Raw genomic sequence first — 14,403 nt, forward strand, 5'->3', positions numbered from 1 at the left:
TATATCATGATCTTGCAACAAAATTGTGCAGCAGATGTCAATATATAGCCACCTACCTAAAGAAAATGAATTCCAGGTATGGTCCTATGCACACAGCAGATAGTGTGTAAGATGACCTGGTGAGTTCTCAATACCACAGAGGCAACAGACCTCAAGGTGATGGAAAGATGGGACAATAAATCAGTATCGTTCACTATGTACTACGACATGCCACATGTACGGTGGAAAGAAGTATCAGAACAGAGCATAGCTGAATGCATCTGTTTGCAGAGTCAGCGTCGCAGTGTATGGAGAGATTGATAGCCACAATTCAGGGCATTTTCTCTTATGTATTTATATCACTGCTATCAATTGGGCAAGATCCTCCCGCAGTGTGGAGGATTTCTTATTCCGCCATTGTGTAAGGTCCTCCGGACACGCGGCTCACGGCGTGCGGCATCGCCCCGTCCACATGTCCAAAGAGGTGTCAGAATGGCGTCACGCATCACATGCCCACCAACTTGCAGACGTGGACCTAGTGACATCAGGTGTCAGCGGAAAATAGAGAGCCGTAATGAGATCCGTCCCTATCTGGAAGACATAGTCTTCCCTATCTGGAAGACTATATTGAGTTTGGACTATGTTCCCTATGGGGTCAACTAATATGTCTTTGCCTTTCAGTGTACCTCTACAATGAGGGGACTCTTTAATCTTTACATTCGGACACCACAGCTGTCTACACGATTCATCTGAGAGCCTACATCCTAGGTTCTCATCGGCCAGCCAGTCTTTGGTAAACCATTGTTTTGGTGTTTGTTTTGTTTTTTGTTTTGCTGTTTGTTGTATTGTGTGGTTTAGATTGTGTTTATATTATTTTTCTTGTTGTCTGCTTTTGCTGTTTGCTTTTTGCTTTTGTCCCTAGTGTCTGTCTTTTTGTTTCATTTTCATTCTTGCTTTTCCATCCCCTATTGTCTCTCTAGAGCCGATGCACTGAAGGGGTTAAGTGATGTGTGCGCCCATCACGCATGGGCTGCTCGGTCCAGGACCCTGGGGTAGCTGACACTGTCCTTCTGCCCCTGCATCTTTGGCCAACTGGCATTGCTCCTGTGTTGACCTTCCCGGGTGGGCACAAGCTTGGAGTTTTTCTCCGGCCATTCCAGAGTGTGGCTATGATTAGGGATGAGCTGAACACCCCCTGGTTTGGTTTGCACCAGAACATGTGAACAGACAAAACATTTGTGTTAACATCGTTAAAATCTGTGGGACACGAACATAAAAAATTGAAAGTGTTCATTTTAAAGGCTTATACATTGTACCCCTACCCATTCATCAAAAAAAGTGTCAAATTTAAAATGACAGGAGACAGTTTTGACAATTCCGCCACCTCTTTGGATGTGTGAGTGGGACAACACCGCACGCCCGGGGGACCTTACACAATGGTGGAATAAGGAAGCCTGCCTTGACCTTTCACATGGTGCTTGCTCTCCACCCACACTGGGGGAGAGTCCTGCCCAATGAATAGCAGCGTTATAAATAAAGGGGAGAAGGTGCCGTCAATTGCGGCTATCAATCCCTCCATACACTGCGACTCTGACACTGCAAATGGTGCACTCAGGTATGCTCTGTTTTGACGCTCCTTTCCACCATACATATGGCTTTAGTAGTATATAGTAAACAATACTGATTTATTGTCCCATATGTTCCATCTTTCAGTCACCTTGAGGTCTGTTGCCTCTGTGGTATTGAGAACTCACAAGGTCATCTTACACTTTTATGTAGACAAGGGATTGTAGCGCTTTCACAAAGGAAGCCTCCTGGATGTAAAGTGAAGTCCACGATAGGGTGCTCGGACTGCCGTGTTGTCCGAACAACAGTCCATGTCCATATCAAATGTAAATACTTTTTGTGGCACCTGTTCAAAAAGTACAAAAACAGATGCATTTTGGCACACCGCTTTGATAACTGCACAAAGTTACAAACTATCTGCTTTGTGCATAGGACCATACTTGGAATTTATTTTCTTTAGGTAGGTGGCTATATATTGACATCTGCTGCACATTTTTGTTGCAGATTCAATATATATATATTGTGACAGAGCGAGGCTCTGTCCCTATGAAATTGGAGGAAAACGAGACGCAGACACAGAGTTTGCATATCTCCAGCCCTGTGTCTGGGTCTTGATGTTAACGAGCAGGGTGTGTGCCCAGCTGCATATAAGCCATATAAATGAAGGGCTGTTGGTGTGGAAGGTGGAGGAGTGTGAACAGCTTGCTGCTGGCTGAAGAGTGGTTTGCCCTGTGGGAGACTGTAGTCCGTGTAAGGGACTGGGAAAGGCTGACAACCTTGAGAGTCAGGAAGACTAAGGAAGTCGGTGAGTCCAGGGGGCTGGAAAGAGTTGACAAATCTGTTGGGAGCAAGCAGAGGAACTGTTGACAATTGAGAGCCAGGTGGCTTGGTATGTTCATTTGTGTGCTGAATGAATTTAAACCCCTGCGTGGGATTACTGGATGAACTAAATATTTTTGTTTTCTTATAATAAACGTGGGCTACCAGGCCCTTAACCATAAAACGCCTGCCTGATGTAGACTAAAACGTGCATCTACCAATTGTGCTTAATCACCCCAACATTACAATATATATATATATATATATATATATATATATATATATATATATACTGAATTATACAATGTACAATTTCATTATTATTCATCATGCAGGGCTCAGCTGGCTGTGATTCAGCTTATTAACCACTACTAGTCAGAGAGGCCTAATACAAGTCCTACTCCATATGGAGCTGCACACCCAGGCACTCTTCAATACATTATAGGTATGTGTGTATATGCTTGCCAACACAGCTTCTTTTTCGAGCCCCTCATATGGTCTCCAGAGATCTTCCTTTTTCTTCATATTCTATTACAAGTGCATTGTATGGTGGTCCCTCTTTATCACCTATGTTTTTATGTGCTGACCTGTGTCGAGTGATGCATTAAACACTGTGATTGCTTTCTATCCGCAGCCAGCAGCTGTACAATATGAGGAATATTTTTGTAATTAGTTTTTTTGCCTTATAGATTATACTTACATTGATTGCAAGAAGAACTCTCCCTGAGAAAGGAGACAAGATTACTCCAAAATGCGTTTGAATTGTTTAATACACTTTCTATGTAAATCTATCAATATTGCTGTTATATCATGCTTGATATGGTGAGGTAATCTATACATTACCCTTCATCATATGTTCTCTACGCTATGTAAATTTTTTTTAACTCAAGAAACAAGTTTATTGAGATGTCATCCTCAGTTACAAACATTCAATACAAATAAATCTGTGGTCAGACCTAAAGATCGCTCACACGCGCAAACCATCCAACTTGAAGGAGCTGGAGCGACTATCCAAAGCGACTTGGAGCTGTGCTAGTCGCAAAAGGTGGCTCTACAAAGTATTGACTTTAGGGGGTGAATAGTTATGCACATTTACTTTTTCTGTTATTTTGTCCTATTTGTTGTTTGCTTCACAAGAAAAAAAAATATCTTCAAAGTTGTGGGCATGTTCTGTAAATTAAATGATGCAAATCCTCAAACAATCCATGTTAATTCCAGGTTGTGAGGCAACAAAACATAAAAAATAAAAAATGGGGGAGTGAATACTTTTGCAAGGCACTGTATAATAATTGTGGCATCAATAACATTTTGATCAAGTTTTCTCTGCCCGCGAGGGATTTCGTCGAGGGATTTATGCACCAAGATGCTCACCCCCCCTAGAATAGGAGTAGTATGCCCGGCCTACCCAGGAATACCCTATACAGCTCACAGATTCCCTGGTGAGGTGTGTTTCTTGTAGTCCAATAAGTGCAAGGTGATACTTGCGAAGGAGAGTGGACATAATCATCATTTTTTTAAAGTGCTACCAAGGCCTCGAACATTCCAAGTCACTATTGGGATATTCGCCATGGAAAAGTATGTTTGTAGAAGACAAATAAGTCCAGGCCAAGTGGCCTTACAGGGTATGAAGTTATCAGGGTATGAAGAATCCATTGGTGGGTAATTTCATTCATGTATACCCAAAAATATCAGAACTGAATGTGACATCTCCAACAGCAAAAGAAGTTGGAAACAAAAAACAAAAATCAGTCCATAGGAGCACATCGGCACTAGGGATGAGCTTCGTGTTCGAGTCGAACATACGTTAGACTCGAACATCGGCTGTTCGCCCGTTCGGCGAATTCTGAGCGTTATGGACCGTTTGCGCCAAATTCATGTGGCGCTCACGGCCCACAATGCACTGCGTCATCGCAGTGCATTGCTGGCTCATGATTGGCCAAGCATGCACTGTGACCCCGCATGCTTGGCCAATCACAGCGCCAGCAGCGAGGAGAGCCATGAATGGCCACAGGCAGGATGCCTGTGGCCAATCATAGCTCAGGCTGTGTAGTACACGCCCAACACTATATAAGGCCGCCAGCGCGGCGGCCTAGTGTAGTGTGTTGGCGTCTGAAGCAGTTAGTGGGTGTTCTGTGTACCTTCAACACAGTACACACCGATCGTTATCGGACGATTTTCGATCTTGCTCTTCTGTAGTGGTTGTTGTCTGTGTGCCCTGACCGCAGTATACACCGCTATATTCACCTCACCTATATAGCTAGTGATCTATCTTTTATAATAGAGCTTGCAGTCAGTAGTGTTAGGAGCTTGTGCGTGCTGTCTGCATGCTCTGTACCCAGTACACACCGCTATATCCACCTACATAGCTCTTCTCTATTTGAGCCCACTTGCCATCTGCAGGAGTTATTGGAAGTTGTGTGTGCCTCCAGCACAGCACAGTATACATCTGTATATACCCCTTTATCTCTGGTGTTCTATAATAAAGGCATCTGCAGGAGTTAGTGGGTTTTTTGTGCCTCTAGCACAATATACACCTGTATCTACCCTTTATTGCTTTTCTCTAATAGAGGCATCTGCAGTGCTTAGTGGGTGTTGTGTGACTCAATTACAGTATACCCCTTTATCTCTGGTGTTCTTTAACCACTTAAGGACCAGGCCTCTTTTTCAGACTTGGTGTTTTCATGTTTAAAACTGTTTTTTTTTGCTAGAAAATTACTTAGAACTCCCAAACATTTTATATTGTTTTTTTTCTAACACCCTAGAGAATAAAATGGCGGTCATTGAAATACTTTTTTTTACACCGTATTTGCGCAGCGGTCTTACAAGCGCACTTTTTTTTGAAAAAATGCACTTTTTTGAATAAAAAAATAAGACAACAGTAAAATTAGCCCAATTTTTTTTATATTGTGAAAGATAATGGTATGCCAAGTAAATTGATACCCAACATGTCACGCTTCAAAATTGCGCCCGCTCGTGGAATGGCGTCAAACTTTTAGCCTCAAAAATCTCCATAAGCGACATTTAGAAAATTCTACAGGTTGCATTTTTTGCGTTACAGAGGAGGTCTAGGGCTAGAATTATTGCTCTCGCTCTACCGATCGCGGCGATACCTCACATGTGTGGTTTGACCACCGTTTTCATATGCGGGCGCTACTCACGTATGTGCCCGCTTCTGTGCGCAAGCTCGTCGTGACGGGGTGTTTTTAAAAAAAAAAAATTTTTTTTCTTATTTATTTTAATTGATTTTATTTATTTTTACAGTTTAAAAAAAAAAAAAAATGGATCACTTTTATTCCTATTACAAGGAATGTAAACATCCCTTGTAATAGAAAAAAGCATGACAGGTCCTCTTAAATATGAGATCTGGGGTCAAAAAGTCCTCAGATCTCATATTTGGGCTAAAATCTGACATTTAAAAAAATATATACCTTTAAGAGGTATGGGCGGAAGTGACGTTTTGACGTCGCTTCCGCCCTCCTATGGTATAGAGACGAGTGGGGGCCATCTTAGCCTCACTTGTCTCTATGCCCAGCTAGGAAGAGGACCCGATCGCCTCCGCCGCTACCGACGGCTCCGGTAAGCGGCGGAAGGTGCGGGAGGGCGGCGGGAGGGGGGGTGGCACCTCTCCCGCCGCCGATAGCGGTGATCTCGCAGCGAATCCACCGCGGAGACCACCGTTATCGTACAGCCGACCGCCGCCTGAAGAGATGGATATCTCAGTTGTGGCAGCAGCTGCTGCCGTTACCGAGATATCCCTCTTCAAAAAAAGGACGTACATCCCCGTGAGGCGGTCCACAAGTGGATAATAAAGGCATCTGCAGGAGTTAGTGGGTGTTGTGTGACTCCAGCACAATATACACCTGTATCTACCGTTTATTGCTGTTCTCTAATAGAGCCATCTGCAGGGCTTAGTGGGTGTTGTGTGACTCCATTACACTGCTGTTTTACCCAACTCCCTTCAGGCCATTACCATGTCTGGAAGGCCAGCAAGGAGAGGCCAGACAGGCGCGAGCCGATAAAAGAGGGCAGGCAGGCTCTGTGTCTAGAGACAACAGTGCTGGTCGTGGACGCGGTGCATTGTCATCAGCACGTGGCCGTGGGACACGCTTGTCCTTCTTTTCGGCAGCTGGACATGTTGAACCGCAACATGCCAACGACTTGGTAGAGTGGATGACCAAGCCCTCTTCATGTTGGAGGTTGTTCCGCCAAAATGCTACTATTGGTTGTGACACACCTCTCTCCTCCACCCCCTCCTCTTCTTCCTCCATGGCCTCTTCCAGTGCTCTGTCCTCAGAACCAGCGGTGCTCCGTAGGCGTTCCAGGGGCTACGCAAGTACGCAGGCAAAACGATGCCATGCCGTGCTTACGCTGGTTTGTTTGGGGGACAGGAGCCACACTGGGGCGGATGTTTTGTCAGCTCTGCAGGGGCAGGCCGAGAGGTGGTTGACGCCACGCCAGCTTAAGCCAGGAATGGTGGTTTGTGACAATGGCACCAACCTCCTCTCCGCCCTCCGACAGGGACAACTGACCCATGTGCCCTGTGTAGCTCACGTCCTTAACCTGGTGGTGCAGCGGTTCTTGGGCAGGTACCCCGGCTTACAGAATGTACTGAAGCAGGCCAGGAAAGTCTGTGTGCATTTCCGCCGATCATTTTATGCCTGTGCTCGGCTGGCTGAGCTCCAAAAGGAGTTGAACCTGCCCAAGAACCACCTTATATGTGACATGCCCACCAGGTGGAACTCAACGTTGGCCATGCTGCAGCAGCTGCACACGCAGCAGAGGGCCATCAATGAGTACCTGTGCGACTACGGCACCAGGGCAGGGTCAGGGGAGCTCGGTTTTTTCTCACCACGCTAGTGGGGCATGATCAGGGATGCATGCACTGTCCTGTCACCGTTTGAGGAGGCCACAAGGATGGTGAGCAGTGACAGTGCATGCATCAGTCACACTGTACCTCTTGTCCACCTCTTGGAGCATACGCTTCGTGGAATAATGGACAGGGCACTTGAGGCAGAACAGAGGCAGGAAGAGGAGGACTTCCTTGCCTCTCAAGGCCCCCTTTATCCAGACAGTGTTCCTTCTGTGCCACCCATCACACAGGAAGAGGATGAGGAGGAGGAAGAGGAGGAGGAGGATGATTGTGTCAGCATGGAGGTGGAGGCTGGCACTCAGCATCAGCAGCAGCAGCAGCAGTCTTGTAGGGATGATTTACAGTCCCAAGAAACACGTGGACTTGTACGTGGCTGGGAGGAGGTAGCTGCGGATCATGTTGCCCTTAGTGACCCAGAGGACTCCGGACCGAATGCCTCAGCTAACCTACGCTGCATGGCCTCCCTGATCCTGCAAAGCCTGCGGAAGGATCCTCGTATTCTTCAGATCAAGGAGAGGGACCATGACTGGCTGGCCACTCTCCATGATCCACGGTACAAGGGTAAGGTTGCCGACCTTATCTTGCCATCGCAGAGGGAGCAGAGGATGAGACATCTCCGGGAGGCCTTGCAGAAAGGTCTGTGCAACGCGTTCCCAGAGACTGGGAGGTTACAAACTCCTGGTCCTGGACAACGTGTTGCTGAGGCATCGGTCAGAAGGAGCGGTGGAGAAGGTGGCCGTCTGACTGATGCTTTCAGACAATTTTTTAGTCCGCAGCCCCAAGGTATGATCGGTTCCAGCAACCACCGCCAGCGTCTGATTTACATGGTGCAGGAATACCTAGGGGCAAGGTCAGACTTAGAAACCTTTCCCACCAAAAATCCTCTGGCTTACTGGGTCTTGAGGATGGATCACTGGCCAGAGCTTGCACAGTATGCAATTGAGCTACTGGCCTGTCCTGCATCCAGCGTTCTTTCGGAATGCACCTTCAGTGCTGCTGGTGTCTTTGTTACCGATCACAGGGTGCGCCTGTCCACTGAATCAGTTGATCGACTGACCTTCATCAAGATGAATCAGTCTTGGATCACCCACAGCTACCAAGCACCTGAAGCTGATGTAACCGAATAATTTTTTTTGAAATATCACATCCCTTCAAGACTGCCTATGCTGATGCTGAGTGACTGTCCTGTTATGTTGATTATCTATCCTCTTCCTCCTCCGCTGATATGTTGGAAGAACATTTCTGGTTCTGGGTGATGCCATCAGCCCAATTTTTCTGCCCCTGTTTAACAGGGGCGTTTAAGTACAATTTTTGATGCAATACTTTGCAGCAGGGCTAATTCCTGCAATAAAACTGAAGTATATGGGAGAGGTTGCAGTGTCGTGGCACCAGTACCAGTGCCTAAGGCCCAATTTTTCTGCCCCTGTTTAACAGGGGCGTTTAAGTACAATTTTTGATGCAATGCTTTGCAGCAGGGCTAATTCCTGCAATAAAACTAGAGTATATGGGAGAGGTTGCAGTGTCGTGGCACCAGTACCAGTGCCCAAGGCCCAATTTTTCTGCCCCTGTTTAACAGGGACATGTAATTACAATTCTTGATATAATATTTCACAGGAGGGCCCGTTCCTGTGCCCACCCAGAGTAACTGTGACGACTTATAGTGTTGTGGCACCAGCACCACAACCACCAAAGGTCAATTTTTCTACCACTGTTCAACAATGGCATGTAATTACAATTCTTGATATAATCGTTCACAGCAGGGCGCTCCAGCGCCCAGCAAGAGTCACTTTGAGGGCTTACAATGTTGTGGCAAAACCAACACCTTGTTCCGCCATTTCTGCATATTGGGCAGGCCCCTACTTTCAAACATCCAACTTACAAACATCTCCTACTTGCAAACGGAAGGAGACAACAGCAAGTGAGATGAAAAAAGATGGACGACAAAACAAATTATACAGGGGTGATAACCCTTCCCTATGTTTTCCAAAAAGCTTAAAAATAGTTTTTTTGACTGAAGCTACACTTTAAAAATGTACCAGTTGAAAATTACAAACAGATTCAACTTAACACAACAAACCTACACAGTCCCTTGTTTGCACCGCCTGTCTACTGCTGTTCTGAGTATATAAGGCCTGGGGGCCACACGCATTTCCTTTTTTTAATATGGGTACAGGGTTCCCCTTGATATGCGTACAAGACCCAAAGGGGCTGGTAATGGGCAGGGAGGGCTACCCATGCCATTTTTCTCAATGGTTTTCAACCATATTGCAGGAACCAGATATAACATTAAAACCGCAAGCAGTTTTCAATGATGTTATTTCTGTTTAATGTCATTTTGTGCAGGGACTGTTCTAAACACGGGAAACACGTGGCACTTCACAGGCATACTACAGACACCCCCAGGCACCATATTTAAAGGAATATTTCACTTTTTTTTTTCACTTTAATCATCATTCAAATTAGTGCTCCCGCCAAAATGGCCATTTTTAAAAACATTTTAGGCATTGACCCATGTCCCCTGGGGCAGGAGCCAGGTCCCCAAACCCTTTTTAGGACAGTATCTTGCATATTAGCCGTTAAAATTAGCACTTTTAATTTCGAACGTTCGAGTCCCATAGACGTCAATGGGGTTCAAAAGTTCGTTCGAATTTGGGGTCCGTTCGAAAGTTCTGGTGCGAACCGAAACGGGGGGTGTTCGGCTCATCCCTAATCGGCACCCCCGAACAAACAGGTGAGAACTGAAGTGCACCCTGCGAGGTGCAGTACTGCGAGGTGAAGTGCACCCTGCGAGGTGCAGATGTGATAGATAGCACCTAAATAGAGTCATTGCTTTGAAGTGGAGCATAAGGAAACCTAAACTATAGTTAATGCGTCGCCGGCCGGAGTGACTTTGACTTAACCACAGGCGCATTGGAACGGAAATCCTCCAGAAGCCTGTCTGGGGCCTACTACTTCTGAGGTGGTCCTTAGGCTGTCTTGCCTGAATGGAAGAAGCCAAGCCAAGCTGAGAAGATCCAGGGGAGGACCCTTGCTGGAGAGAGCCAGGATGAAGGCTGGTCTCTCAGAAGGGCCTAGTAACTCACTTGGAGGATGCACATGTATCCGACTACCCTTACAGTATCGCCGGGTCGGCTTAAAGGTTCTGGTACTGTCAAGTTGCTATACAGTCTAATCAAGGTAATACACTCCTGGCTGCTAAGTTTGTGTGAGAGACTTATCCAGGCATCTACTGGCTGCTAAGCCTGTGAGGGAGGCTTATCCAGACATCTTACTGGTTGCAAGGTCTGTGTGAGAGACCTACCCAGGTATTCAAGATCTGCTGAAAGAAAGTAGACCCTACACAACTTTTTCTGTTATGTCTCATACACACTATATTTTGTTCATTCAACCCAGCTGGTCGAACAAAAAACCTGACACTCAGTCCAAGCCACTGTACTAACAATTTGATGTTAGTACAGCAATCTCCTCTACTGTATTAGTAGATACTGTGTATCTACTGTACGCTATTGTGTTCAGACAGGGGGACAGCCACCCTCCCCGCCATTGGCTGAAAACACTGATCGGGAGCCAAACGGCTTGACTCCAGTACACATGGGCCAAATGTCGACCAGTTTCTATTCAATGGCCCCATGCCGCCCAACATTCGGCCTGTGTGTACTAGGCTTTAGTGGTACTTAAGAACTGATTTTAAAAACGTATACATTTTTCTTAATAAAGGATATTTGGAAAAGTATAATGGGAAAAAAGGAACCAGTCCTGTTCTCTATTCCAAATGATTCAAGAATCCTGATTTGTCATTTGTTTTTGTGGCCAATAATAAGGTGCACCAGCAATAATATGCCAGCTCCATTGTGATCAATGACTTACCTCTACTAATCCCTGCAGGATCCTGACAAAGATGACACAACCAAAATGCACCCTCGCTGCCGATGGGATTAACATGTTTAATGTTGATGTAGCAACTATTGCAAATCCAAACACTCTGCAATAAAAAGACAAATACAGTAAGATGTATGATACCTACAACTGCGACTCACAAAACTTGAAAGTGTTTGGCTAATGCATTTTTAAATAACCTTTTCAAAAGAGTTTTAACTAAAAGCTACAGATCTTGTCTAAAATGTAAACCTGCACATTTCCCCTTTTTTATGCATCACTTCTATCATGTGTCAAAACCTCAGACAGGTCTTTTTAGCCTGTTTAAATGATAGTTGACTGGCTATGTCTGACTTAAACAGACTTTTGTCCACTTCAGAACTGCTTTTCTCTCTATACAAATGAATGGAAATTTTAAGCAGTTTAAGCAGCTTGGAAAGAGGGGAACTACAGGTCACATGCACCTGTGAAGAATCTTACATGCAAATCAGAAATATCTTTCAAATGAACAAGAAAGTGTGCTGCATTTACCTATCAACATCAGGCCATTAAGGCTCATTTACACAGGTATATTGATATTTTCTGTATGGAATGCAGGTTCTTTCTTGCAGAGATGGCAAAATATCCTGCATAAAATACACGCTTAATACTTGTTTATATACAGTTCTTGTGGCTTTACATATGAACACATAGTTACATAGTTAGTCAGGTTGAAAAAAGTCCATCAAGTTCAACCAAGAAAAAAAAACAAATACAATCCCATATACACAAAACAATACCCACAGTTCTTCCAGAGGAAGGAGAAAAACCCCAGAAAAGCATGCTCCAATTTTCTATAGCAGGGGAAAAATTCCTTCCTGATCCCCGAGAGGCAATCAGATTTTCCCTGGATCAACTTTACCTATAAATGTTAGTACCCACTTATATTGTGTACATTTAGAAAAGAATCCAGGCCTTTTTTAAAGCAATCCATTGAGCTTGCCAAAACAACCTCTGCAGGGAGTCTATTCCACATTTTCACAGCTCTTACTGTGAAGAAACCTATTTGGAGATAAAATCTTTTTCTCTCTAGACGTACTGTAAAGAGCGCCCCTTGTCCTCCATGATGACCTTAAAGCGAATAACTCAACACCAAGATCACGATATGGACCACTTATGTATTTGTACATGTTGATCATATCCCCCCTTAATCTCCTCTTCTCAAGAGGGTATAGATTCAGGTTATTTAATCTTTCCTCATAGCTGAGCTCCTCCATGCCTCTTATCAGTTTGGTTGCTCTTCTCTGCACTTTCTCCAGTTCCACGATATCCTTTTTTGAGAACTGGTGCCCAAAACTAAACTGCATATTCCAGATAAGGTCTGACTAATGATTTTTACAGGGGCACAATGATATCTCTCTCTCTGGAGTCCATACCTCTCTTAAAGAGGAAGTAAACCCTGTGTATTTTTCCCTTTTTTTTTTTTATATAATGATTCTGCAATGTATTGGTAAGTCATACACCTTTAAATTAGACAAAAACTGGGTATTAAAATACCTTATTTCACTGTTTTAAAATGTTGTTTCTTCTGGTAATTGGCCGCGCCATCTTTACTACTGATCGATGAAACTTTTCTTGACGTCATTTCCACTCTTACATTCTTTTCCTTTCCAAGACTAAACCAAGCCTCTATCTCGATTACCGTTACTACAGCAACCAAGCTAAGCCATCAACGACAGCAAATCCCTCTCTGTGCTGCTCTGGTTCACTCCCCCTGTGTGAAGTGTTATCCGCTTGCCGACTGCCGCCTGTATATATACATCGGCAGAATGGCACGGCTGGGAAAGTAATGTACCGGAAATTTCCCACCGTGTGCACGCACCTGCTGCAAGCTCCGTGATCGTGCTTGCGGGACCCACGGACTCGATGTCCGCGGGGATACCCACGACCGTGTCACGTAACTGAAGAAGAGGGAGATGCCGATGTAAACACAGCATCTCCCCGTTCTGCCTAGTGACAGGACAGTGATCGTCTGTTCCCTGTCATAGGGAGCAGCGATCAGTGTCATGTCACTGCTAGCCCATCCCCCAGACATTTAGAAACACGCCCCAGGACACACTTAACCCCCCCGCCCTCTAGTGGTTAACCCATTCACTGCCAGTGACATTTTTACAGTAGTCAATGCAATTTTATAGCATTGATCGCTGTATTAATGCCAATGGTCCCAAAAATGTGTAAAAATTGTCCGATGTGTCCACCATAATGTCGCAGTCATGATAAAAATCACTGATCGCCACCATTACTAGTAAAAAAAATGTATTAATAAAAATGCCATAAATCTTTCCCCTATTTTGTAGACGCTACAACTTTGCGCAAACCAATCAATAAACGCTTATTGCGATTTATTTTTTATTTTTACCAAAAATATGTCAAAGAATACATGTTGGCCTAAACTGAGGGAAAAAATGTTTTTTTATATATATTTTTGGGGGATATTTATTATAGAAAAAAGTAAAAAATAATGCCTTTTTTTTCAAAATTGATGCTCTTTTTTGTTTATACACAAAAAAATAAAAACCACAGAGGTGATCAAATACCACCAAAAGAAAGCTCTATTTGTGGGAAAAAAAGGACTTCAATTTTGTTTGGTTACAACATCACACGACCACGCAATTGTCAGTTAAAGCGACGCAGTGCCGAATCACAAAAAGTGCTCTGGTCAGGAAGGGGGTAAATCCTTCCGGGGCTGAAGTGGTTATACAGTCACAAGGGCAGGAGAACCAGGAAGGAGAGGATGAGATCCCAGCATCTCAAGGCTTCTTTCTCTGTGCTGTTTCCAGTGAAAGTGAATGGCATGCAGAGGCTGGTGAACGGCACAGATAGCATGCCGTTAAAGAATCAAAGGAATGCGCAGGCATGGCTGACGTCACCAGAGATTGCAGGATGGTTTCTAAGGCTACAGAAAGAGTGAGTAAACTTTCACAGGCAGCGATCAGCTGCTTGTTCTATATAGATCAGAATGAGCTGAAGTTGTAGTGGAGGGTTTTCAACCACTTTAATACAAGAAATGACTTTGCTTCCTTTGGAAACCACAGCTTGGCATTGCATGCTATTATTGAACTTATGATATATCAAAACCCCCAGATCCTTCTCCACCATTGATTCCCCCAGTTGTACGCCCCCTAGCATGCATGATGCATGCATATTCTTAGCCTCCATGTGCATAACTTTGCATTTATCAACATTAAACCTTATTTTCCTCTTAGTTGCACAATTAGACAGTGCATTGAGTTCAATTTGTAAGTTGGAGACAT

The 14,403-nt window shown here is 44.5% G+C and overlaps 1 protein-coding gene across 1 annotated transcript in view; it reads right to left on the reverse strand.

Moving 5' to 3' along the window:
- The window catches only part of SLC17A7 (solute carrier family 17 member 7), a 238,137-nt gene that overhangs the window by 67,757 nt on the left and 155,977 nt on the right, over nt 1-14,403 (reverse strand). Inside the window, exon 4 of the mRNA XM_077457005.1 lies at nt 11,102-11,216. Coding sequence (XP_077313131.1) covers nt 11,102-11,216 — 115 coding nt within the window. The remainder of the gene's footprint in view (nt 1-11,101; nt 11,217-14,403) is intronic.

The sequence above is a fragment of the Lithobates pipiens genome, unplaced genomic scaffold (assembly GCF_037356315.1).
Source record: "Lithobates pipiens isolate NorthernLeopardFrog02 unplaced genomic scaffold, aLitPip1_a1.2 Scaffold_27, whole genome shotgun sequence".
Classification (NCBI taxonomy): Eukaryota; Metazoa; Chordata; class Amphibia; order Anura; family Ranidae; genus Lithobates; species Lithobates pipiens.